Source organism: Pteronotus mesoamericanus, unplaced genomic scaffold (genome assembly GCF_021234165.1).
Source record: "Pteronotus mesoamericanus isolate MK-2021 breed Mesoamerican mustached bat unplaced genomic scaffold, CSHL_Meso_final contig_56, whole genome shotgun sequence".
Taxonomy (NCBI): domain Eukaryota; kingdom Metazoa; phylum Chordata; class Mammalia; order Chiroptera; family Mormoopidae; genus Pteronotus; species Pteronotus mesoamericanus.
The window spans coordinates 23,592,487-23,618,973 of NW_026555201.1; the positions used below are offsets into that span (position 1 = coordinate 23,592,487).

General features: G+C 36.1%; 1 protein-coding gene and 1 pseudogene across 1 annotated transcript; both read right to left on the bottom strand.

The window, feature by feature from the left end:
- Nucleotides 1-4,838: 4,838 nt before the first annotated feature.
- On the bottom strand, nucleotides 4,839-5,433 carry LOC129075737 (3-hydroxyacyl-CoA dehydrogenase type-2-like). Its single transcript, XM_054579855.1, has one exon. The coding sequence runs from the start codon at nucleotides 5,431-5,433 to the stop codon at nucleotides 4,897-4,899; it is 537 nt and encodes a 178-aa protein (XP_054435830.1). The 3' UTR covers nucleotides 4,839-4,896.
- Nucleotides 5,434-19,778: 14,345 nt separating this feature from the next.
- LOC129075738 (keratin, type I cytoskeletal 18-like) lies at nucleotides 19,779-22,196 on the bottom strand (annotated as a pseudogene).
- Between the last annotated feature and the right edge of the window lie 4,291 nt (nucleotides 22,197-26,487).

A 26,487-nucleotide genomic window follows, 5' to 3' on the forward strand; every position in this document is an offset into this window, starting at 1 on the left:
ACACTGCACTATGTGTCCACCACCCCAAGTCAAGTCTCCTTCTATCACCGTTTATCCCCCCTTAAACCTTCTTCTTCCTCTTCTTCCTCCTTCCTTCTGACAGTTACCATAATGTTGTATGTGCTCATGAGTCTTTATTTTCTTTACTTAATCCCTTCACCCTTTTTACTGAACCCCCAACTCCCTTACTCCGACAGCTGTCCGTCTGTTCTCTGTATTCATGAACCTTTTTCCACTTTGTGTGTTAGTTTATTTTGTTCATTAAAGTAGACATATAAGTGAAATCATATAGTACTTGCCTTTCTCTGATTGGCTTATTTCACTTAGCATAATGCTCTCCAGGTCCATCCATGCTATTGCAAAAGGTCAGATTTTCTTCATTTATACAGCTAAGTAGCGCTCCATTGTGTAAATGTACCACAGCTTTTTTATCCACTCATCTACTGACGGGCATTTTGGCTGCTTCCAAATCTTGGCTGTTATAAATAACACAGCAATGAACATAGTAGTGCATATATTGTTTTAAATTAGTGTGTTGGGTTTTTTTGGATATATTCCCAGAAATGGAATTGCTGGGTCAGAAAAAGGAACCATAGGCAGAGAAACCTCGGACATTTCTTGTAGCATATTTTTTCTGATACATCCCCTCAGTTGAGGGAAACGAAAGAAAAAATAAACAAATGAGACTACATGAAACTCAAAAGTTTTTACAAAACAAAAGAAACCATCAACAAAATGAAACAACCCACTAAAGGTGAGAACATGTTCACCAACACATCTGGTAAGCGCTTAATATCCAAAATTTATAAGGAACTTATAAAACTAAACAACAAAAAGCAAACAATCCGCTTAACAAAAGGACAAAGGATTTGAATAGACACTTATCCAGAATGAACATACAAATGGCCAATAGATATATGAAAGGATGCTCAATGTCACTAATCATCAGAGAAATGCAAATTAAAACCACAGTAAGAGCCGTGGCTGGTGTGGCTCAGTGGATTGAGCACCAGCCTGTGAACTGAAGGGTCTCCAGTTCCTTTCCCAGTCAGGGCACATGCCTGAGCTGTGGGCCAGGTTCCAGGTTAGGGGCAAGCATAGGAGCATAAAAGAGGCAACCACACATTGATGTTTCTCTCCCTCTCTCCCTCCCCTCTCCTCTGTCTAAAAAATTTTTAAACCACAATAAGATATTAACTCACACCTATTAGAAAGGCTATTATCAATAAATCAACAATCAGTAAGTATCAGCAAGGATGTGAAGAAAAGAGAACCATTGTGGGAATGCAGATTGGTGCAGCCACTATGGAATACAGAATGGAGTTACCTCAAAAACACTAAAAATGGAATTGCCTTATGACCCGGCCACCAAGATATTTTTTAATAGGCAAACAGTGAATAAATTCTGGTACATACCCATACACAAGAGATTTGTTTCAGGACCATTGCAGACACCAAAATTTGTGATACTCAAGCCTTATATAAAATGATGTATTCTTAAAATTTAAAAAAAAAACACACATTATTTATAATTAATGTTATATAGCTTGTCTATATGGTGCATCTAGAATGTAGTAGAGTCAGGTTTTGAACCCAGGCATTCTGAAACCATAGTCTACTTTACTGTCAAGTAATACTATCTGTGAAGAAAGTGATATATAGAAAAGAATATAAAGAGAAGTTTGAGAAACGTGGGGTTACCAAAGCTAAATAAGTCTTTATCAAATCAAAAGATTTCTAGGTATCTTCAGCAGATTAATGTAACCATGACTACTCAAGAAAACAGTTGTATTCAACCATGGAATCATTTTTCCTCTTGGACCTTCAGATCTCTTAGTGCATTCTCAGACTTATGTTCCATAAAATATACACTTTAGGGAAAAAAATGACATGCTACTTTCACATATCTTGGAAGCAGAAGACTTTTCAGAGCTAAACCCTGACCATGGTAGATATACTAGTTTTATTTCGTGTATTTGTTTGTATTGTTCTTTTTTAGCCCAATGAAGAGGGAGAAAGACATACTAAGACTAGAGTATCCTGTGTATATCATCAGTCTCCATTTTATTAAAAAAAAAAAAAAAAACAGGGGAGAAGAAAAACAAAATGAAATATTACCCATTGTTCATAGTTGGTATATTTCTCTGTTCACTTAATTGAACTAATTTTAGAATGATGATATGTGTTTTTCTATAATTAATCATACTTTGTCATTCTATTTTCTTTGGCACCAATTTGGTCTTTTTATTCTGATTGTATTGCAATGATCACAGTACAAATGTGCTGTGAATTATGGAAGAAGAAAAGAAAGCCCTTATATCTCTTCCATTTCCATATTTTAAAAGCACAAAACAATTAAGCCACTTTTGTGACTTATGAAGTATTTGACTGAACATTTATTCTGATTATTCTTCAGAATCATTCTCTCCTCTGATTCCTACTGCTCGGTGCTGGGGCAAGATAGAAAATAGCTCATCTTGACTTCTCCTTTGAAAATATGAGATGAAATGGTCCATAAAAAATGTAATATTACTATGAATAAATGCCAGGGTATAAGATTAACAAAGAAATGGAGCTAATCTTGTACCTGAATGATTAATAATCCAATATCTAAAATGAACTTCATATAATTAAAAATCTTTATGCTTAGCCCAATGAAGAGTATGCAGGATTTAAGTAAATGTAAACTTTCTAATAACTGTCAAAATAAAATAATAGATATCCTAGTCTATAAAAGACAAGAAATATAAAACTCATTCAGCATGCCATTCTGAAGTAGTTATTCTTGTCCTCTCTAAATCTGATATGCATACAATTATAATTATGAAGTAATTTTTGCAAGAACAATAAAGTCATATTGCTAAACAACAACTATATATTTTTCAAACATAGTTTATATGATTCAACTACATTCTAAATTTTTACCTACTTATCCAAATAATCTACAATCTTAAACTTTTAAATCTACATTATTTAGCTTAGCTTGTTAAAGTATTAACAATGATGTTAAAGTGATTGATATGTATATTAATTAATCAAGGTTTTAAAATTTTATACATAAATAAATATAAAATAAGGCTTATTGTGATATTTCATACACACTAAAACATGTATTTATTAAATAATAAAGCTAAAGACTGGTAATAAGTTTAATAATAATGATGACTGTTCCTTAGTGAGCGTCTATTGTGCCCTAAATATCAACATGGGTTCTTAGCATATATATTATTCTCACCTAATAATTATAAGTCATATGAGTTAGACATTATTATTTTAGTTGTACAAATCTGAAGAAAGAGTTTAAGAAAATTTCAATAAATTTCTCAAAGATTCATTATTATTAAGTTGTAGTGCTAGCATTCAGGCACAGTTGCCTGAATCTAAAGATTGCACTTTCACCCTGGCTGATGTGGCTCAGTTAGTTGAGCACTGATCAGCAAAGCAAAAGGTCCCTGGTTCAAGGCCCAGTCAAGGCACGTGCCTGGGTTGTGGACCTGGTCCCCTGCTGGCTGCATGTGAGAGGCAAATGATTGATGTCTCTCTCCCTATTTTTCTCCCTCCTTTTCCCTCTCTCTGAAAATAAATAAATAAATAAATATTTAAAGACTGCATTTTCATTAGCTATGTTGCTAAGTTTTATTTAATTTTAAATAAATTTTTCATTTTTAATTATTTTTTAAAAGTGCGATTTGTAACTTATGAAGAACTTTATATATATTTTACCCATGTTTTATTCTATCAAAAACTCTATTAAATATTATTTTTAGTCTCATCTTATGGGTAAAGAAACTAAAGCTACTAAAATTGCCCAAGTTCACAAAATGAATCAAGTACTTGTATCCCTATTCCTTTCTGGCATCAATGCCATGCATTTTCCCTGATGTTTCCCCTTCTGAAGATTAAAATAAAATATATGTATTTTCTGCACTAATATATCAAAAACACTTTGAAATGCATGGCTGTATTTGTTGTATGCTATTTGGAAATGTTGATGTGGTTTAAAAATATTGTTAACATTCAATAAACTTGATACTAAGTGCTTTACATCTCTGGGTAGCATGGATGGATATATAGTAATTTAAACATAGTTTGATTACTTTCATTTATTTTTTATTTAAAGAAACATGGAATTTTTATTTTATTTTATTTTTTATTTCATCTTTATCATGTTTCTTTTCCATTACCATTTAGTTCCCTTCTGCCCTTTCTAGTGTTTTCTCCCCACCATCTCCAAAATATTTTCCATTTTCTATGCAAAACAGAACTCCTTTTCTTAGAAATTATGAGTTTTGAAGCTAATAATATAAATCATGTTTTGCAAGGTCACTGTATCCAAGTCATCTGTTTTGCATTGGTTAATATTATTTCATGCAGATGACAGGAAATGCAATTCAAACTGGCTTAAACAACAACACAAAAAATTGTATTGCCTCATGTAACTGAAATGTCCAGCTGTTAAGTTTTCAGGTGCAGCTTGATCCAGAGCTTCAAATGTTGTAACAAGACATTTTTTCTATGTGTCTTGGCTCTAAATACACTGCACAGTGTTTGTTCTCAATAGCCCAACCTTTCAGGTTTAAGTCCAGCTGGGCAGAGTCTCTGCCTCTTTTTCAGTGGCCATGCAAAGTATCACATTGTATCTCATGGTTTTGTTTGGGTACTTACCACTTAGCTATCACCAAGTGCAAGAAAATGTTCTATTTCATTTGGTCAGACTGGTGTCTACCACTTGCTTGTCCCCCTTTTTTCTTTTCCCCCCCTGTAAGAAGAGAGACTTTATTAGGCACGGAAGGTCACTAGGGCAGTTACAAATGGCTACTAGCTTCCTCTCAAGCTGGAGCACAATATGCCAAGGGTAGGAAGGGAGGAGGACTGTGTTTTCTCTGCCCTCTCCCTTCAAGGCTGCATGCGGATGGCCCAATCCAGCCGGATGACCTCTCCATTCATGTATGGGTTCTCGATAATGGACTGTACCAGATGAGCATACTCAGCAGGGTCACCCAGTCGCTTGGGGAAGAGCACCTGACTGGCCAGGAAGTTGCATACGTTCTCTGGGAGGGTTGCCAGCAGCGGGGTGCCAAATAAGCCTGGAGCAATGGTCATCACCCGGATCCCCATGGGAGCCAGATCCGGAGCAATAGGCAATGTCATGGCCACTATGCCCCCCTTGGAAGCAGAATATGCAGCTTGTCCAACCTGGCCCTCAAAGGCAGCCACACTGGCAGTATTGATGATGACCCCACGCTGGCCTCCCTGATCTGGTTCATTCTGGCCCATCTCACCAGCTGCAAGGCGGATCACGTTGAAGGTACCTAAGAGATTCACATTGAGAACTCGCTGGAAGTACTCCAACGCATGGGCCTCGTTCTTCTTTAAGTTGTATGTCCTGGCGGCTATTGCAACGCCTGCACAATTGACTGCTATACTCCCCATGCGAGCTGGGCAGGTCCAGAAGAACAGCAGAGGCCCCCTGCCCCACCATCCTAAAATTGACATTAGGGATGAAATCCTATGTAAAGAATTTGGACACAGATCTTCTCTAAAGGAAGTTAAAAACCATATTATATACTGACCAGATTATGTTCACACACACACAGTTGTACTCACCTGTTCACTGTAAATCACAATTAAAAAGGCAATGACAAAATCATATATGATCATATTTACACCCTTTACTCTTACCATTTGGGGCACATAAACAAGAAAAATGTTATGCAATTAAAATACACAAGATTTATTTCTCTAATTGAAGGATATTTTATCATCTTTATTAGATATGTTCCTTTTTCTCCAAAGATTTTTAAGATAAAACCCAAGCTGTTGATATTGTACTTATCGTACACATTCACATGTTTGTCAAAGTTCATTGTATATGTTTTAGGTTATTCCTTAATTGAAATACATTTCATATTTAAATTTTCTCATTTCCAAAATTATTAGAGCAAAGTATGTATTAATCTTATATTTCATGAAATATCCAATATTAACTTCTATGATAAAAAAGCATAATATAAGGAATCTGTAGTTGAGACCATATGAGTGAAAGTCTATCTCCATGAAAGAATACAGTTATTAAGTCTACAAGAGATAAAGATGGAACATGGGAGGAGAATGGGAGAACACAGTGTGCACTAAAAGTAATGTGACAGGAAATCAAACCTGAAACGTCAAGTCTTACTCTAATTGAAAAAAATAAGGTAACTGACAGAGTGAAAAAGTGTGGTTGAAGGATTCACTGAGGTACAGTGAGGGCAGCATTTGAGTTGGTCCTAACTTTACCATTTGCTATCTGACTTTGGTAAGTTATTGAAATTTTCTAGGCTTTTGTTTTCCTATCTTTGAAATGGCCATGATTAGGACCACTTCTGAAGCAGATAACAACTGTGTTTAGTACAATAATACTGAAGGCAATTATTACTTCACCTTAAAGATAGAGTATTAATGTGTAAGGCAGAAGGGGAAGAAAGGATGATCATAAAGAAGAAAAAGCTTAAAGTCATTCCAACACAAAAGTCAGTGCTGACTTTTCCAACACATCGTAAGGCTGAAATTTACTTTCATATGCATTATTTTTCTAAATCTTAGATTTTAAAATTCAAATTAAGTTTTGACTCATTTTCATGGGTCATTCTGCCTGCTGTACTTCATTCTACCAACACTTTCTCTGTTCTTCTAAATTGAAATCTGAAGTGTGCCTGCCGATAGGATCTACTCTAAAAACATCAATAACTCCACATGAAGTTGTGGAAAAATACCAAAGTTACTCACTTATATAGTTATTTAATATTTTCATTGTTCCTGTTTTCTAATCATGTCTAAATGTGTTGGCTACATTTGGACTAGCAAAAGATTAAATAAAAGCAACAATAAACTGTACCTTCTATGAAACAACCCAGAGCATAGAAGATAATGTCAGCTTTCATTTCTCAATATTTATTATAAATTATTTTATGAGTTAGTAATATTTTTCTCTCACTTTCCTTAAGGCAATTTTGAGCATGTTCACCTTGTGAATTATTAATGGGTTAACATATAAGTAAATATTTATTTATTGAAGGTACAATTCTCTAAGTTTTTTGAAAAATCATTTGGATTTCAAATTCATGGTGGACATTTCCTGGTAGATATACAGATTAATTACTAGATTAAAAAGTTTTGTTAATGAGCATTATGATTAATAAAGCACTGAAAAAATAATTTAAAAACTCATGCCCTTTATGTAATGACACCTAATTTTCTCTTTTGGAATAGAGTTCCTTCGCCTCATAACCACAAAAGTTGAGTAGGAGTCCTGTTTTTATTCCCGACTCTCCCACACTAAGGATGTCATTATGTAAATGTGGTTTTTGAAACTGCACACATATTTAACTTGATTTTTGACTTCACAATCCAACAATTGTGACAATAACTGATAAATACACAAAATTATACAAAACCATTCCAAGTTTTACATGTAAGAAAAGATGAAGAATTTTTGAAGTTCAGAGAAATGATGCATTCACATATTTAAATAATTCCCCCATATATTCTTACACAATGTTTGATATTCCACTCACCTCAAAGCTTTTCCTCTTCATAAGTAAGGAAATGAATCCACTCACCTCAAAGCTTTTCCTCTTCATAAGTAAGGAAATGAAGCTCAAAGTCCTCTGTGTTCTTTCTCTGTCTAGTTTCATTAATCCAAATTTTCTGTCCTGCCCCACCAGACAATATTTTTCTTTCTCTATTTTCAATTATTCTCAATGGTTTTATGTATGAGATTCCTAAATCCTTTTAACATTGATTTCTATAAATGGTACCATTATAAATACATTGGTTTTACACATTTGGTAATTGATTCTTGCAAACTTAATGTGATAAAATGAATAAATTAATATGTGGAATAAAAATATAACTAATGGTTTTGTCAAAAGTTCCAAAAAGCATGACCACGTGAATCATGAGATATTCAATATTGAGGTTGTTCATAAATTACCAGTGAGAAAATATTATTTTACCTTATAATCTCATATACTTTTGAACTTCATTTATAACACTCCCTCAATTTATTTAGTTTCTGGGTTTTGTTTTGTTTTGCTTTTTTTTACTATACTATGGGATTTTCAAGAGCTAAAATTTTATTTAACTTTTTAAAAGTCTCATAGAACTGTCAGAAATATGCCCTGGCTGGTGTGGCTCAGTTGACTGAGCTGTAGCCTGTGAACCAAAGGGTTGCTGGTTCAATTCCCAGTCAAGGCACATGCCTGGATTATGGGCCTGGTACCCAGGCATGTGAAGCAACCACACATTGATGTTTCTTTCCCTCTCTTTCTCCCTCCCTTACCCTCTGCCTAAAAATAAATTAATTAAATATTTTTAAAGTGTCAGAAATATACTAGACACATACTTAATATTAGTTAATGTATATTAAAAATTTGCAAAGAGAAAATGTGATTTTAATACCCCAGCTCTCTATAAGATTCATCACTTAGTGACAAAAGTTCTTCCTAACACAGAGATCGTGTCATTGCACACTCCTATTCATAAATAGTGATGTATCCCTTTATTCTATCTTTCAGAAGATCATTTTAAATCTTCCTTTATTCCAGTCTTTATCTTATGCAATGTTCTTCTCCACATTTCCTTGCCTCTATATTTCTGCCATTATTACCTTGACTCACAATATTACACTGCTGCTTCTATAACTTACAGAACTTCAATTCATGATACAGCTTACATCACTGCCAGCTCAGAACTGAAACCTTGGGCTAATGAGGAAATGAGCTTGAATTGTCTGAATTTTAAAAAAGACACTGAGGTTAACTTAATTCAAGCAGAGATGGCTAGGAAATACTATGTTTTATCCATATTAAATGAAGTGCTGTGCAAATAGGGGGAGTCAATGATCATGACCAAGGTTGAGTTTGAACATGTACTTATGGCTACTATATAGATTATTTGAATGAATGTCTGATACAAAAAAGCAATTAGACAAGTAATGGATGAAATTATTCAAAATTGATCAATTTTTCATATCTGAGTCCATGGCTCCAGATTTGTAGATGTGATAACTCAGCTAAACAATTATTGCCTCATGTGATTTGTTCATCTCTGTGTTCTTTATTGCTCTATTTTTTATCTTTTTACTTCATTTATGGTACCCCTTTTTTTATTCTTCCTAGTTTCTTTAAGTCTTATACTTTTCCCTTGACAACTTTTCTGTATTTTATTAACATATATTGAGTCCTCCTTTGCTGAAATCTTATCAAATCAATATTTAGTATATAAAAAATAATGCAAAATAGCTCGAGTCACAAAATTAGGTGGTTAAGAGAATATTTTCTAGTCATACAGTCCTTGCCATAAATATCAGCATTGCCATCTTCCTGCTGTGGGATCATGGATGAATTGCTTAACCTCTCGAGTCCCAGTTTCTTAAACAGAAAACTGAGGATAGTAACTGTTCATATATTGCAGCTTTGCTGTCAAAATGTTAAGATAATTTTGGTACACTGTAGGAATTTGTTGACTCTTCACCACTAGGGTATGTCAGGTATCTTCTTGGGGCTGAGGCTGGCTATGCCCATAGCAACAGAACTCTGAAAAGATCATGTATCCCCTTTAATAATCAACACCATCCATTCTAAATTAGAGATTAAATTATACATATTTTATAACTGCATAAATTATACATTTTACTGGTTTATAATTGTTGTGAAGATCCTTTAAACCCAACATTATTATGTTTGCACATTTATATAGTTTTTAAGTACAATAATTTGTTTAGTCCAGGTGCTGTTATGGAATAAAACAGCACCTGTTTTGTGTCTCCTAAAAATTCGTATGCTAAAACCCTAATTCCCAATGTGATGATACTTGGAGATGAAGACTTGGGAAGTAAGTAGTTTGTGAGATTGGAGCCCTCACAGTGGCATAGTGTCATTGTAAGAAAAGACAAGACAAACCTGTTTCCTTTTTCTCTGCCATATGAGGATGTAGGCACCTGTGAACTAGGAAGAAAGCCTTCACCAGAATCTGACCATACTGGCACTGTAATCCTCAGCTTCCTAGCCTCCAGAATCATGAGGAATAAATGTTTGTTGTTGTCCCTGGTCTATGGTCATTTATTATAGCCTGAGTGGACTAAGACAGAGATGCATTGGAGAGTAGGGCGTAAGATGGAAAGAAAAAATGAGGTCTTTATATAAAGAGTTTTTACATACCCTTTTCTCAGACACAGTGGGAGAATACATAATAGGTTATCCGCAAAGAGTTAGTAATCAGAAAATAATAAAGCAAAATCCAGGAATGTGCTTACATATGGGGATGACAGATTCATGAGATAAGACTGAACCAAAATGGTAGGAACAGCATTGCCTTGGAACAACCAGCTCATGTTAGGTAGTCAGTCCTCTGGGAATTCCTTTTATAATCCCACTTCATAATTTACATGCATGTTACATGCATTCTTTTTTCAAATATTACATACAATTCCAAAAACCATAAATAGTTCCTAATTAAATATTTTCTAATTACTATGTGTATGTGAAATATATGAGGTATTTTATGTTTAAACAAAAAAAGAAATCTTGATCTTAAGAATAGTTTGCTTTGACAGATCCTACTTCCAAACACATATTTACAAAAAAAATTTTACAACTAGTGTAAATAATATCACCACTATGTGATAAAATCCATGACACCATCACACTCCTCTTCCTTTCATCTTGTATCTAAAACTGAATTTTCTAACTGCTTTCCTTTCACTGGGTTTTACCCAAATTTTTGTTCGCTTGCTCATTCCCAGGGACATAATTATAATATTTTTTTTAACACTCGGTGACATAATAAAGAATTACCTGAGAAGCAAGGTAACTATGAATGTCGGGACTATATATGTATATATATATTTTTGACTCAACATGTTACAAATTGCTTTCGGTTTAAATGTAAAACTTGGCACACACAGGCAAACAAAGAACAAAGGAGCATGTTGTTGGATTCAGTTCTGCTTTGGCCTCTGAGGATGGACTTCAAGGTATAACCTTATAGAAATTCTTTCTCGCTGGAAGTCGTATGCTTTCCCTCCTGCCGTTTTATTCCCTGAACTTGCATATACATGGGAATGGCTGTGGGGCTCTATTCACAGAAATTTAGTGGGGCTATTAGGCTCAAACCATGACTCCTGAATATGTGAAATGCTACCTTTTTTTTTGGCAATAATGTACTTACATCAAAAATCTATAAAAGAAGGATATTTTAAAGGTCTTAAATGACTTAATGTGATAGGAATTCTGGTCAAATTTACCTCTTCCTTCTCATCTCCGTGACTTGCTTCTGCATACAATGTCTCCGAATAACAGAAAGACACCAAATATACAGATGTGAGAAAGTGTGAGTTTGGCTAGAATGAAGATATATTGTAAGGAATATGGGCAAGTTGCCCAGCATTCTTCAGACACACCTGAATCCTGTTTTCTTTGCAATATGTAAAGTTCCCATGTCCAGTTGATTCCCTTATGATTTAAACTTAATTAAGTAAAATATAAGAAATATTACAGTAGGTTGGATGGCTTTCCTTTTGTGTCTGTAAACTTCTTGTGGTTAGAAACTACATTAATCAGCTTTTTCTGAGTCATTTTGTATTAACAAATAATCCCATAATTTCACTGGCTTAAAGAAAAAAGGGTTTATGTTTGTTCACATTCTATGTGAGTTGTGTCAGCGGAGGCTCTGCTCCACATGTATTCATCTGGAATCCAGAGTGAAGAAGCAGCCCCTATCTAAGACATGTCATTCTCATGGCACAGAGAAAAGAATAATGGTGAAAAACTACACGGGGTCTTAACATCTTTTCTTGGCAATGGCCTCACTTTTGCATACATTCAATATCATGGCCAACCTTGATGTCACTTAACAGGAAATTGTATCTTTCTACGTAGGTGTACACTGCAACTCATATGACAATGAATACAATTATATTCTTCTTAGAAGCAGTGCATCAAATAATTGGGAACAATGATACAATTTACCACAGAACTTAGCCTGACGTTCACCACTACAGACTTTGTATCTAGGACAGTTTCAGCCATTTAGTAGTACTTCATTCATTCAATGGTTATTCAATCATTCATTTGTTCATTTATTTCTGTGTGCCTGAAATACACTAGGTGCTTGGGATTCCGTAGTAAATAAACAAACAATTTCTGGAAGCACGGTGCTCACATTATAATGATAGGGAAGAGAAAGTATGTTAAATATGTATCAGTTGGGTGATAATAATTTCTGAAAAAATTAGAGTTAAGGGATATAGTTTTAAATAAAGTGATCAAGAAAGGTCTCACTGGAAAGCTCATACAAAATGAGAGAGAACAATATAGAGATCTGGTGCGAAAAGTGTTATAGGGAGACAGAATATAGGTGAAAAGCGCCGGAAAGCAAATGTGCCAAGTGAGTTTGGTGAATAGCAAGGAGACTACCGTAGCTGCAGATGATCAGATAGAGGAGATATGATAAGAGAGACATCAAAAATTTGTGTTGTACCTGAACAACCAGTGGGTTCTACCACTAGGGCCAACAGGCAAAAACTCTGGAGACAGTGTGGGGAAAAGGAAAAGGAATCTTTTATTTAAAGTACATGCAATGTGAAATAATGGCAGCTTTCCACCTCCAAGCCCGTTTCCTCTAAGATACCCAAATGCCCTCGGCCAGCTCAGTTTAAGGCGGCACCCAAAGGCACCATCCTTTTAGATACAGTGGCTTAGCTGGTTTCCAGTCACCGACCAGCTTCAGACATCCTTTGGAGTCTGCGTCCAGGCGTCCTACTTGCGGTGCCCTGTCCCCTTCCTCCAGCCGCTGCCCTCTGGTGCATCTGTGTACCTGGCCGGGCAGGACCCACACAGCAGAGCAGCAGTTGCCAAAACCTATGCGGAGAAAGGGGCACAGGGCTCATCACCTGGCCAGCGGCATTCAGGACTAGCAACCAACTAGGTGGCTAAGCTCCACCCGGCATGTTGGTGTGGTAGGTCCAAGGCCCTGCGCGGGCTAGAGCTGGTGGAGCAGCAGCCCGCGCAGGAGAAGCACGCGGGTGGTGGGTGGGCAGATGATGCGGGGGCTTCCTGCCACTTTCTGTATGGGGGAGGGACACAAGACTTGTCACCTAGCCCGAAGTTCCCAGGGCCCATGGGCGCCCGAATCTCCACTCACTTCTTACTGACCTAGCGCCCGCTGCACTCCAGGCATTTCCTGGAGTGTGCAGGGAGGGACACCGGGAATGTTCCCGGACCAACGGGGTCCTCAAAGCACAGGACCCAGGAACTCCAGCCCCCTGCAGGCAGGAAAGAGGGGAGAACGAATAGCGCAGCTTTCCATGAGCCCCTCTTTTAAAGGCCATCCCAGAATCCCCTGTGCACCAGAAGTAGCTGCATCGTCACCCTGGTTGTCAGGACAATGTACGCAGGTTAGGCAGCTGGAATGCAGCTGCCACTAACGAGTCATCCACACCTTGGGGGCTTCCACACCCCCAAGGATGTGGAGGTGTGGAATAAAATTCATCTAATTTCTGGAGGGTCCCCTTGTTCCAATATCAGTGTACCAATATTTGTAGGGAATATGGGCCGCTTCACATATTCAGCCTTTTTTACGAGTAGGAAGTCATTGGGGAGCTTTGATGAGTGACGTCACCTAATTTTCATTTTAATGGATGATTCTGGCTGCAATATTAAGAAGAGATTGATATGGGGTTGGCGGATGAAAGAAAGACTAGTTTTGAGCCTCTAGCAGACTAGATGAGGCATGGCAATGATTTACACGATGACGAAGTGATGGTGGTAAGAAATGGTTTGGTTCTGGATACATATTAAAGGTACAACCTGTAGGATTTTCTTCTGGATGCGATGTGGAATATGAGATAGAGAGGCATCAAAGTCAGCCCTAAGACTTTGCCTTAGTAAGTAAAATATTAACCAAGTGGATTAACTGCAGCAATGCATCCAGTTTGTTTTCACCATCCTTTATCCTCATATTTGAATACAAGGATATCCCTTTAAATAGTCCTCTGCTAAATCCATGTTTGGCCATGTAACTTGCTTTAGCCAATCTAACAGTAACATGTAAAACTTAAAAAGCACTTGGGCATTGGAGTTTGCCCTCTTGCTCACCAAGAACCCAAAGCCTCAATGTCAATAAGCCCAAATAGGAGTCAAGATGTTGAGAAACAAGCAACCCAATCACCCTGTTGTCTCTGTTAACACCTAGCCAATTCCTCAAAGCAGAGCCAATTGAGCCTCATTGGTAGCTAACCTCAAATACATGAGTGAGCCCAGCTGACAGCAACAGAATATTTACCCAGCTGATTCTAGCCCAAACTGCCAACCTACATAAAATGTTATCTAAATAATTGATTTCTACTTTTTAGAAATCAATTACACTACTGTGGGTGGTGGGGAGGTTGTTACACAGCAAAAACTAATTGATGCAATTAAGTTACTATTTGCTGAGGATAATTTCCCAAGGGTAGGTCTAAAAATGAAGACTAGAAGCTTATTTTGGGACATGTTAAAAGTGAGCTGTCTATTAAAAATCAAGTGGAAGAAATGAACAAGGGAAATAATAGTACAATAGGCAGGCAGCCTTAAGGGCTCCATTAAAATTAGTGACTAATTAGAATGTATGTTTTTCTCCACTTGTGTGAATATAGAAGATCAGGAGGCAGAGAGCTGAACTTACTGTATCTACTGGATTTCAGGGATTTCCAACCCACAGCCCACAGGCCACATGCATCTCAGGATGGCTGTGAATGTGGCCCAACACAAAATCACAAATTTACTTAAAACATTTTTGTTTTTGCTCATCAGTTTTCTCTAGTGTTTATGTGTTTAATGTGTTGCCCAAAACAACTCTTCTTCCAGTGTGGCCCAGAGATGCCAAAAGGTTGGACACCCCTGTAAGATGTTAAGATGTTGAATATTGGCAAGTCAAAGTAAATAAAAATCAATCAAAGCAAATAAAAAAATTTCAGGGTCTTTCAGTGTATCTCCTACATTTTACATTACTTAGTCAACAACTACTTATAACCTACAAACCCATACTTGGTGCTGTGACATACACAAAATAAATATAATTCCCATCTATTTGAATAAAAGAGATTAACATATATGAACCAATGAAATGAATTAAATAAAAACTTGCATGATTCCAACTATAAGATTAGAAGATAAAACTGAAGATAGCAAAACCTATAAATTAAAGCAGATAGAGAAATTTTCTGGCAAATGATAAGAAGGATTTTTGTTAGTAGAGAAGGAAAGAAGTAGAAAAGAACATTCACAAAGGAGTAGAATAAATAGGATAGAATTAAATGACAAGCTGGAACAAGAGCTAGATGATGAATTTAAAGTTGATTATTAGACTTTAATAACCCTCACCAGTCACAGACCCTCAAAACACAGTGGTGTGCTGGTAAATATTTAATGACTAGCTTTTCAAAATTGGGTGATTTGGTATCTGTAGCATTTGCTCTTTTCCAGGGGGCAAATTCTTTCACAATTTCCAATTTCAAGCTACCAATATGGCACAACCAACTTGCAAAATTCCTGAATTAAGCAATGTCTTGATGGCCAATAAATGCAAGGTACAGCACATCACTGATAGATATTCTTACAACTAACACAGAAATATTTGCCACTTTGGAAATACTGCATCCTCTAGAGGGAAATACTGATCCCTCTAGATCACCTGGAAAATGATTAGTCTATATTAAATTCTGGGACATTTCTAGAAAACTAAAATGACTAATGTACACAATTAAATGCAATTACCCCCCCCCCCCCCCCCCCCCCCCCCCTTTTTTCTACCCCCCCCCCCCCCCCCCCGATCTTCACTGTTATGAGGAAGAACTTGCAACAAGCAGATCTGTCCTCTCTAGAGCAGCAGCAGCTCCTTAGGCTCTCCTTGTACATGGTTGTTGATCTATCTCTGGTAAACAACCTACTGTGGGAACCCACAGTTCCATAGGGAAGACTTCAGGTTGACCCCAAGTGTTCCATTCCTAAACTGCAGAATTCAGGGTCCTGGGAGGCAGCTCAAATAGAGGGCAGGAAACAGACTTTGGAGTCAGACTGGAGTTTTCTTATGAGTTCCCGCATTTATCATCTCTCTAACTTTATTAAAGTAAACTCACTGCTTCCTCTACTCACAATACTGCTGACACCAGATGTGTGGGTTTTTCCACACCAAGCAATTTTCCAGTTCTCGACAGATATGGGGTGTCCTACAATTTAGCTCCATTCTGATACTAACTGCCCAGAGTCAGTACAGACCCCATAAATTAAAGATTCTGTCCCACCACACAGCTTCCCCCGCCAGATTTCTGTTGTAAGTAGCATGTTCCCAGGTTACCCACAACATCTATCCAACTTGGCTATAAATCAGAGGTCCTGAAGAATCCCCCTCAGGTTTGATAATTTGTAGAATATCTCATAGAACCCAGGGAAACAGTTGACTTACTATTATTTTAAAAGATCTTGATGAGCAGATATACAAAGATGTTTACTAATATAATAATGTATGTCAACTGTAATTGAAAAATAGAAATGGTGTAAAAATAGGAAAAAATAAAATTCATCTCAATATCTCATATATATAAAAAATAAGGGTCCTAAGTGAGGAAGGATTGAGGGTGGGAGGTGGGGGTGGGTGGGGCAGGCGAAAGTGGTGGTAGGAAAATGGAGACAACTGTACTTGAACAATAAAAAAATATTTTTTAAAAAAGAAAAAAGATGAAAAATATGAACAATAAAATGGCAATAAATACCCAAAAAATAAATAAATAAAGTAAGGATCCTGATGCAGGTGCTTCTGTCCTGGGGAGTTAGGGCGTGTCATCCTTCAAGGACATGGGTTTGCTCATTAACCTAGAAGCTCTCTGAATTGCTTTAATCATTTATATGGAGACTTTATTACACAAGTGTAGGCAAAATTAGATTTACAGTTGTTTGGAAGAAGACATGCAAGTTATGATTATTACCATAGTTTTATTAACTCAAAAGAAGTCACGATGGTACAGTGCACTTAGGAGCAATCATGTATGTGCTCAAATTGCTGGTCTTCATTATTTACACATTCTTGTATTCTACTTGTTACAGTCAAGCACACTTTGGCACAGAGTCCTTTACCTCTTTTTGCCAGCCTCTGAATAGGCCTGATTGACTAAATCATTGGCCATTTGTTACCACAACCTCTGGCTCCTCTTTTTCCCAGAAGGTCAGGTGATAGCCTCAAAAAATCCCATCCATCTAATCATGTTATTGGTTCCCCTGACAGCCAGGCATCCATCTTTAGGGGCTTTCCAAAAGTCACCAAATTTACATAAACTCAGGTGTGGCTGAAAGGGCTTCTCAGAAACAGGAAAAGACATTTGTTTCAACTTTGTTTCTCTGGGGCTGTTTCAGGATCTAGGAGAAAATATATACATAACAAAAGATTCTCCTACTCTTCTTATCACTTAGGAAATTACAGGAGTTTGGGAACTTTGGCCAGGAATTGGGGATTAATGTCAAAATATATATTTCTTATTATATCACAATATTGCATCTTGGACATGACTTAATCTGGATTTTCTGTAAAACAGGACAATAATAATGCTTACCATGTAGGGTTGCTTATGCTATGATTGTCAGTTGACATTTCGTTGTTAGTGTTTACTTAAATGTTAATCAAATGAGTAATATCTCATTATAATTCTCTTTCTGTGAGACCTCAGGTGAGTTAACTAATGTCTAAGGTTTAATTTACATTTAAATCTTTAATGAGACATTTGATATAAATGGCCCCTCAAGCCTCTTTCATTGTATGATTTCATGAGGCCATAACCCACCTCTCTGGGGTCATTTGTTGCTCTAGCATATTATCTGTTCTTTGCTTAAAACCAGACTTTATATACAGAAGACAACATATAAAATTTTATTTTAGGCTAGTAGATTCCCAAAATTTTCTGCTATCTTCCCTACTATAACTTATATTTTCTACCCATAAATAAGCCCTGCAAAACTGAAGTGTTTTAATGTGAGACCACTTATTTAATAAGATTAAATAAAATAAAATTTCACATTCTCTGTTGTACCGGCCATATTTCCAGTCCTCATTGCCACATCTCAGGGCATAAATTTTCATCATTGCAGAAAGCTTTATTTGACAGTCCTACTGTAAAATTATTCATGAAATAAAACAGCTCTTTTAAAGCATCACATATGAAGACAGAAATCTGATCTGGGTGGATAGGGAATGGGACTTCTGACCAAAATCACAATCTCTAATCATTTATTTCTCCTCAGTTCAATATCTACGTACTCAGTTTACAATGTGAGAACATTCTATCTTTTTTCCCCTACTGCCTCTAGCCTCAGATATCCATAACAATAAAATATTCATCATCATTTAAAAGAACTTGTGATATAAATGATTTTAAGTGTTTCACGCATTCATCATTTGCAGAAGAGAAAATGCTGAGTCACATTTGTCACGTATTTTTAGTGGGATAGCCAAGAATATAAGAGAAACCAATTGGATGGGCAATTCCTTATTTGTATCCTGTGTGCCAAACAACTTCACATTCTTGGATAAACCAAATGTTCTAACAGGAACTTTGATCATGCCTCTTTCGCTTTCTATAACCATGATGGATAGTTTGCAACTTAAGATCACAAAAAAATCCTGAATTGTGCTTGAAACATACCATGAATATTAACCTAAATAAATGAAATGTTTATAAGTGTTAATGAAACATACTTTGTTACTTTAAGAAAATCAGAGCTTTTTCATTTCTGTGTTCCAATCTTAAATCAAATATCTAATATACGTTATATAACCGAACAGATTAAGGATGTAGCCATATTGTTCTTAGGCATTTATATTTTTGATATATGAACCTTTTATTGGTAATAAAAAGACAAATCAAAGATATTTTCCTTGAAAAACTCTTCTCTCCCCAAATTTCTGCCTGCCTAATGAATTAAAGTCACTCATTGAAGAAACTGCATGAAAACACCCTCTAATTTTAAACAATAATATATACCAAATTCAGAGGCAGATACACACCTCAGTTGGTGGAATTTATTTTATTCTGCAACAGAATAATGTAGTTGAGACAGAAAATAAAGTGTTTCTGTTGCATAAAGAGTAATATTAAGTTAAAAATTTTTAAATAGCTACTTATTATAAAAAATATATATATTATTTTGTTGTGTTTTTTCTTGCTTAACTCAGAGTACTATTTTTCACAATGATGAATGTTTGGCTCACATTCCTCCTGTGTCCAGGCACAGGCTACTTTGCATAGCATCCCTGAGGTGAGGCGTAGCACATTGGAGTGGTTTAGAGCATCCATTAATAAGAGCCAGGGCACCTAGGCTGGCTACTAGCTCCTGCAGTCTATGTCATGTTGGGTAAGTAATATAACCTCTCTGTGCCACCATTTTCTTATTTATAGGATGGAAATAATAGTAATCCAACCTCAGAAGAGTAAGTAAATTATAAATTAATTATAATTAAAGGATTTACAATTGTGCTTAGCAATTAACCATTTAGAGGTGCTTGTTAAAAAAAAGCATAAAATATTATCATATGAATATATAAATACACCTATTTCTAGTAGCTAGACTGCAATAAGAATCTTGATATTTTTTAATAAGATGAAAACTAAATAATGCCTTCCGTAATTTCTCTTTTTTTTATTGTTCAATGATCTCGGAACTTTTTATTTGCCACCTGTCCCACCAAGGGATGCCCCATTTCTGCTGCCTTTAACGCCTCAAAGTTTTAGTATCATTGCCATCAGATACCACTTTGCCATCCACTATCCTGCAGGTGGTGGCCTTTTGGATGGTTGGTAAGGTTGGTGTCCAGGGCATCAGGAAAATCAAAGTCCTCTTCTTCCAATAGGCGGCAGTAGGTGGTGATCTCATCCTCCAGTGTGACCTTGATGTTCAGCAGGGCCTCATGCTCCTGGGCCCCTCCGCCCAGGTCTGGGCCAACTCTCACTCCAGGTGCAGCAGGATCCCATTGAGTTGTTCCATCTACATAGCAGAGCACATCGCCCCCTCCCTCAGGCTGTTCTCCAAGCTGATCTTAAGATCTCTCATTGAGTCCAGGTTGACCTCCAAGGACTGGACTGTTTGTCTCAGTTCTGTGAGTGTCATTTTAGCAGCTCCTATCTCAGTGGTCTGTGAGGTTACCACTGTGGTGTTCTCCTCCGTCTCCTGGGACCAATAATCATCATCTAGCTCCTCTTGGTTCTTCCAAGCCACCTCTTCATACTGGGCCACAATGTCTACCATGATCTCCCTGAGGTCCTGAGATTTGGGGGAATCTGACTCCATGGTCAACCCAGAGTTGGCAGTCTGGTTTTGTAAACCATTTACTTCCTCCTTGTGGTTCTTCTTCTGAAGAACAGTTCCTCCTTGAGAGCCTCGATCTGTCTCTAACTGCCACTGAATGATATTGGCATCATCAATGACCTTTTGAAGCCCATTAACATCACTCTTCATAGATTGGTGCATGGCCAGCTCCATCTCATATTCAACTCTGAAGTCATCAGCAAGACAGGCATTTTCAATCTGCAGAACAATGCACACATTGTCCACAGAATTTGCAAAGATCTGAGCCCTCAGGTCCTCCATGGTCTTAAAATAATGTCTTCAGTCTCTAACCTGGAGTCCCTTCTTCTCTAGGTGTTTCTGGATTTAGCTCTCAGTCTCCGGTTATCAGCCTCAAATCTTCTCACCTTCTCCAGGTAGGAGGCTAGGTGGTCATTCAGGCATTGCATAGTGTCCTTCTCACTCTGGATGCCTCCTCCTATGCCTGCCAGACCTCTGGTCATCCCTGCAACTGAGCCCCTGGATCCCCAGCTGCCCCACATGCTGGTGGAGCAGGACATTAAGATCCAGGAGCCTGAGCCCTTGGCACCTGCATAGATGCTGGCCATGCTACTGGCTGACTGGACCCAGTGGCTGGGTGACTGCATGGAGCCCAGTGTTTGGATGATTGTGGAGAAGCTGGAGCAGGTGCTGAAACTCACGTTGCTCAGGGAGAAAGACGAGAAACTGAGACTCAGGTTGAAGCTGCAATCTAATTTCTCATTTTAATTTTATGTATATTTATATTTCCTCTATATAGTAAATAGTGAGTAAGCTATGTAATTTAAATGTGCTCTAGAGAATTGTTTATCTTCACAGGTAAAGAATATAAAACATCTGTGTTTTCTCACATTTTCTAAGAAGTAACTGAATTGCATTTATATTAGTCAGATAAAAAGTTTTTTTATACATTTATTTTTGTTCCTTATACTAATAGCTGGTGAATTTTAAAAGTGACACTGGCCTTTTTTCAATTGGGTCCTCATTTTTACTTATTTACTATAAAATCATAATCATACTCAGAAGAAATTTTATACAGTAAACAATCTAATTAAAAAGCTAATTGGTAACTTAAATTTACTTTGTTTTAGTTACAGAATCTATTTAATAATACTTTTATGGTATTTTTACATTTTAAATTATAGTTTCCATCAATCAACAAGAAGGAAAATCATCTTTTTCTTAGTTAGGGAAATAGAATTCATAGTACATATTCCAACAGAAAAGTTAGTATAGTGATTTGGAGGTCTGGAAAAGCAAAGAGGAACATTGAGGTAACATATTCTGTGGAGGGAATGCTGCCTGGCTGATGCTAGTAACTCAGAGCCCAGAAGGGCACTGTAAGTTTGGAGCTGAAATTGTTAATGAAGCAACATTATCCAACTTATGTGGGTCCCTATTCGAGGGCATGATGAGGGTCTCCGGATGGAAGTATCTAAGAAGCCTGGAACCAGCTATTGCCCAGTTGAAGTCTCATTGCTTGGACTATGCTGACAGGAACAGCAATAAGCAAGAAACAGAAATCCCTTCTCTCTTTTTCAGAGTCCCGGGCACAGAACAGAATGGTAAACAAAGACATTATAACTGAAATAAGCTTAGAAATGTGATTACTGTAAATTTAAATGTCCCCAATGCTAATGGCTCCAATCCTTCATGGATCTCCTCTCTCTCTCTCTTTCTCTCTCTCTCTGTCTCTCTCTTTCATTCTCTCTCTACCTCCTCTCTCTTACATCTCCCCCTGGAATAGGGCGAAAAATTCTCTGTCTCTTCAGAATTTTCTTCATTTTGGTACTGAAAACCCTGCATCTCAAGAACCACCCCTGTCCCCGGAAAACTAGGATGGTTGGTTGCTTTCCCCCAGAAATTAATATTTAACTTTCTAGTTTCTATATATAAAGGAGTGGAAATTGACAGACTGAAAGGAGGAGAGACAACATGTTTTCTTGTAAACATCTATAGTTTTGTAAGTTAGATGTATCACATGCTCTGCTTGTTATTTTTTATTTATGATTATTCACAGAGGACCACAGAGAAGACTGATGATATAGGAGGAGAAGAAGAAAAGTTTTAACTCTGCTATCAATTGAATGAAAAGTGGTACAAATTATCACTACCTGATTGATAGCTGGAACTAATTTTTCCACCCACTAAAAAGATATAGACTGACATGTCACTGTGTGCTAAAACTCAGATTTTATGGAACTTACAGTCACAAATTCTGAATCAGATTAATATTGGAATCATTACTGCAGGTAAAGAGTGTACTAGTAACCACATTAGGGATGACTAGTCCCTTTTACTGTACTGAAAGATATTTGACAGGATTTATAAGATCAGCTAGAGCATGTCAACTTAAAATATTAATGTTTTCTGTGGGAACAGGTTAGATGCAGTGTCCTGGCCCTTATGTGTCACAGTGAATATTTTATGATTTCATCCTGGTAGGTACCTCAGTTATCACTTGTCTTCCATAAGAACATTTTTTTTTTGACATTTTAAGCAAATTTCAATCAACCAACAAACATCACACTTTTATTTCACAGTCAAATTATTTTTTGTCCTTCCCTTCAGAATATTGATAATTAAATTTAAACCTCTTAAAGGTATGATTTCTTACTACTTTCTCAGTTTCAATCCCAACTACTATGCTCCTCATCCTCTACACTCTGGAAATACAAGACCTAATATAAACATTGTAGCAACTGGGGTGAAGGCTAAGCTAGGTAATTATAACAAAGAGACACAAATAAGGGTATTTCTTCTCATGCAACAGTCCAGCTAGTTTGGTTAGTGGGACAGCTGTGTTCCCTGATGACATTCAGGGTTCCAGGTTCCTGACTTCGTTTGCTCTGTGTTTCATTAGACATAAGGCTCTTCTTAATCATCCAAGCTAAAGTGCAAATCACCTGCATTCCAGCCTGCAGACAGAGGAAAACTAGATCAGATTCAAGGCAGCAGTTTATCTTTGCTCAAGCGAGAAAGTTGCACTAATGACTCGCCAAACTGGCCACTCACACTTAAAAAGGAAACAGGAAACAGGAAGTCCATATCCTAGGGAAGAAAAAGAAAAGAGATTTGGGGATATAATCAGTAGGCAAAGAAGCCACTCACTTTATGAAATCTTCAAATTTGCTTAAAAAACAGAACCAATTACTTTATTTTCTGTACCTTAAACATAAGAATGTCATTGCACTTATCATAGCATGTGTATTTCAATATCTACTTCAAATAAGACACACAAAATCTTTAAAATGAAAGTAAAGATTTCTTCATTTATGTCGTTCAAAAACCTTGCACATGGTAGATGATCACTTCATGTCACTGATTAGAATAGTTTTCATTTCTGTAACAGCTAATTAGCTACAGAGATTATAACAGCCTCCACTTTACAGATTAAAAATCTTGAGATTCTAACAAAATCAAATGACTCTTCCAAAAGCTTGTTCATGATGAAACTAGGATAGGAAGAACCTTTTGATTTCTGGTTCAATTTTATTAAAGTAAGCTCCCTAATGCTGGTGGGTATGCTCTGGCATGGAAATCATTAATTTAAAAACTAACCACTAGCCATTTGAATGACATCATGTTTACTGTGTGGGTTTTTTAAATGTCAATATGCAAAGACATTCTTCTGCAGCCTCATGCAGCTTGACAGTATGTATTACTTAGCATCACTTTACAATGTCTAGTTTGTATCTTTCCAGTGAATATTGCTATCCTTAAACATCAGGCTTGTTCTATATAGTCTTAAAATTGAGATTGTCATTATACCATTGTATGAAAAGAGCCACAAAAATAAAGACTATCTGGTTTTGAATAAATAAGATGAATTTATTGGAAAAACTTAAATATAATTGCTGATGGTGATGGGGGAGTGTTGTGGAGATGATGCTAAAATCTGGCTGAAAAAAATGTCCTAGAAACTCAATTATGACTGATTATAAATAAGTTCTAGAAGCAGACACACTTTGGTGATATCTTGGCTCTACCACTTATTAATTTCACAATTTTTTGAAAGTCACTCTCTTTTTGTAAGGGTCAACTGTCATGTTCTTAAAATAATGATAATTCCCTAAGACCAGTTTTATGGGATATAGTAATTAATTTAACACTCAGGAATAGACTTAGCAAATAATAAATGATAGCTTTTATTACTGACTATGATTATAGATCTAAGTACTTTGTAAGATGTGACTTTAAGATAGTAAAATAGCTTTGTTTAAATTAGCAAATAATTTTGAAACAATAAATAAAAATAATTCCTCTAAATTCCAGATATTAACAGTCATATTAACATATTTTGCTAACATACAAAGAAAAATGACATAGTTTTTGAATTAGCCTAAATTATTCTTAGGTCGGTAGAGCAAAGAATAAGCATCCAGCACACTCCAGTGGAAAAACAAGCAATTATCAGAGGGGGTGATCACAAAGAAATATAAAGATTAAAAAATGTCTTAAAATTGCTGAAAAACAAATACATAAGAGAGATTATTTTAATTTTTATTTTTTATATTTTCATTTATTGATTTGGAAGAGAGAGAGAGAAGCAGCAATATGTTTTCTCTTTATTTATGCATTCATTGGCTGCTACTCATATGTGCTCTAATAGAAGCTTGAACACACATCCTTGGCGTACCTTGGCATGTCTAAATGATGCTTTATTTGAATCACCTAGCCAAGCCTAAGAGATGGTTACTGTTAAAAAGGGGGGGAAAATAACATTTTCATAGACAAAGTTAAAGAATAAGAGAAGTTAAAAATAAGAGTAATAAAAAGAGAATATAATTTTCATTTGTTTAATCTCTGAAAATAAAACATTTTTTTCATCCACTACTTTATTACCAAACTCACATCAACCTTAAAGCACCAAAATTCTTACCAAAATAATGGCCTAGAAGAGATTTTGAGTTAGACAGAGGGCAAGTCTCTCTAGTGAGTTTTGAAACTTGTTACTGATTGAGCATTTTTTTGTTGCTGTAATAATGTTATTTCTGCCATCAGTTGAGCTAAATGAAAAGGATGCATCTATTTGCACCACCACAGAATTATAGTTTACGCTGATTAACCCTGTCATCAGTTTGTCATTTGGGGTTTACAGGAAGGATCTCCAGTTGATGAACTGTGACTATTTTATTGAAATATTATAAGAACCTAGTTTATTATTATAAATTTAATATGACATTAAGAAGGTTAAACCTAAAGAGTAGTGTAGATATGAAAACCTCATAATTACTGGTTCCAAAAACTCTAATTGCATTTTATGCCATTTTATTCATTTTGTTACTGTCTCTGTGATTCTATTTTTATCTTTTTATATATGGGTAAAGTAAGGTGAATTTAATTCATTGTCATGTTATTTGCACTTCTGATTTTTGAAGAAAATCTAAAATTACAGACATTAGATCTAGGTTTCCCCCAATTAAAATAATTCTTATTAAAACATACTTAAATCTATTCTGTCTAAAATTGAAAAATATTTTAGTAAAAGTAAATTAAGAATTAATCATTTTTGGTTTTACTGAAACTATTTATTTCATTCAAACAAAGGGGATCTCGGTCATAGAAAATCTGTAAGCTTTTATAGATATTTATTTTTCCTCATGTTAATAATTTATTCCACTCATTTCTAATGCATTATTGCAAAATTTTCAAGTGCATCTTGACTTTAAGACATTAAGAAAACTGACAATATGATTCAACCCTTAGAATTCAGAACCTAAGAGATCTATTACATACACAGTCTACAATTAATTAATTTGTTCACATTTTAACCCCTCAATTTAAAGTAGACATCAAAATATTTTTAAATAGTTTTATAATCAGTTATTTAAGGCCATGATTATCATGCATAACAAATGGCTACAAAGCTCCTGTAGAATACTACAATAAGGATATATCGCTCTGTTATCAGCAGCCATGGTCTACCAGGGGTGTCCAACCTTTTGGCATCTCTGGGCCACACTGGAAGAAGAAGAGTTATCTTGGTCTGTATGTTAAATACACAAACACTAATGAAAACTGATGAGCTAAAAAAAAGATTTAAGTAAATTTACAATTTTGTGTTGGGCCACTTTCATAGCCATCCTGGGCCACA

Bases quoted from the DNA above. Each gene is read 5' to 3' on its own strand.
- LOC129075737 (XM_054579855.1), bottom strand. From the start codon at position 5,433: ATGGGGAGTATAGCAGTCAATTGTGCAGGCGTTGCAATAGCCGCCAGG.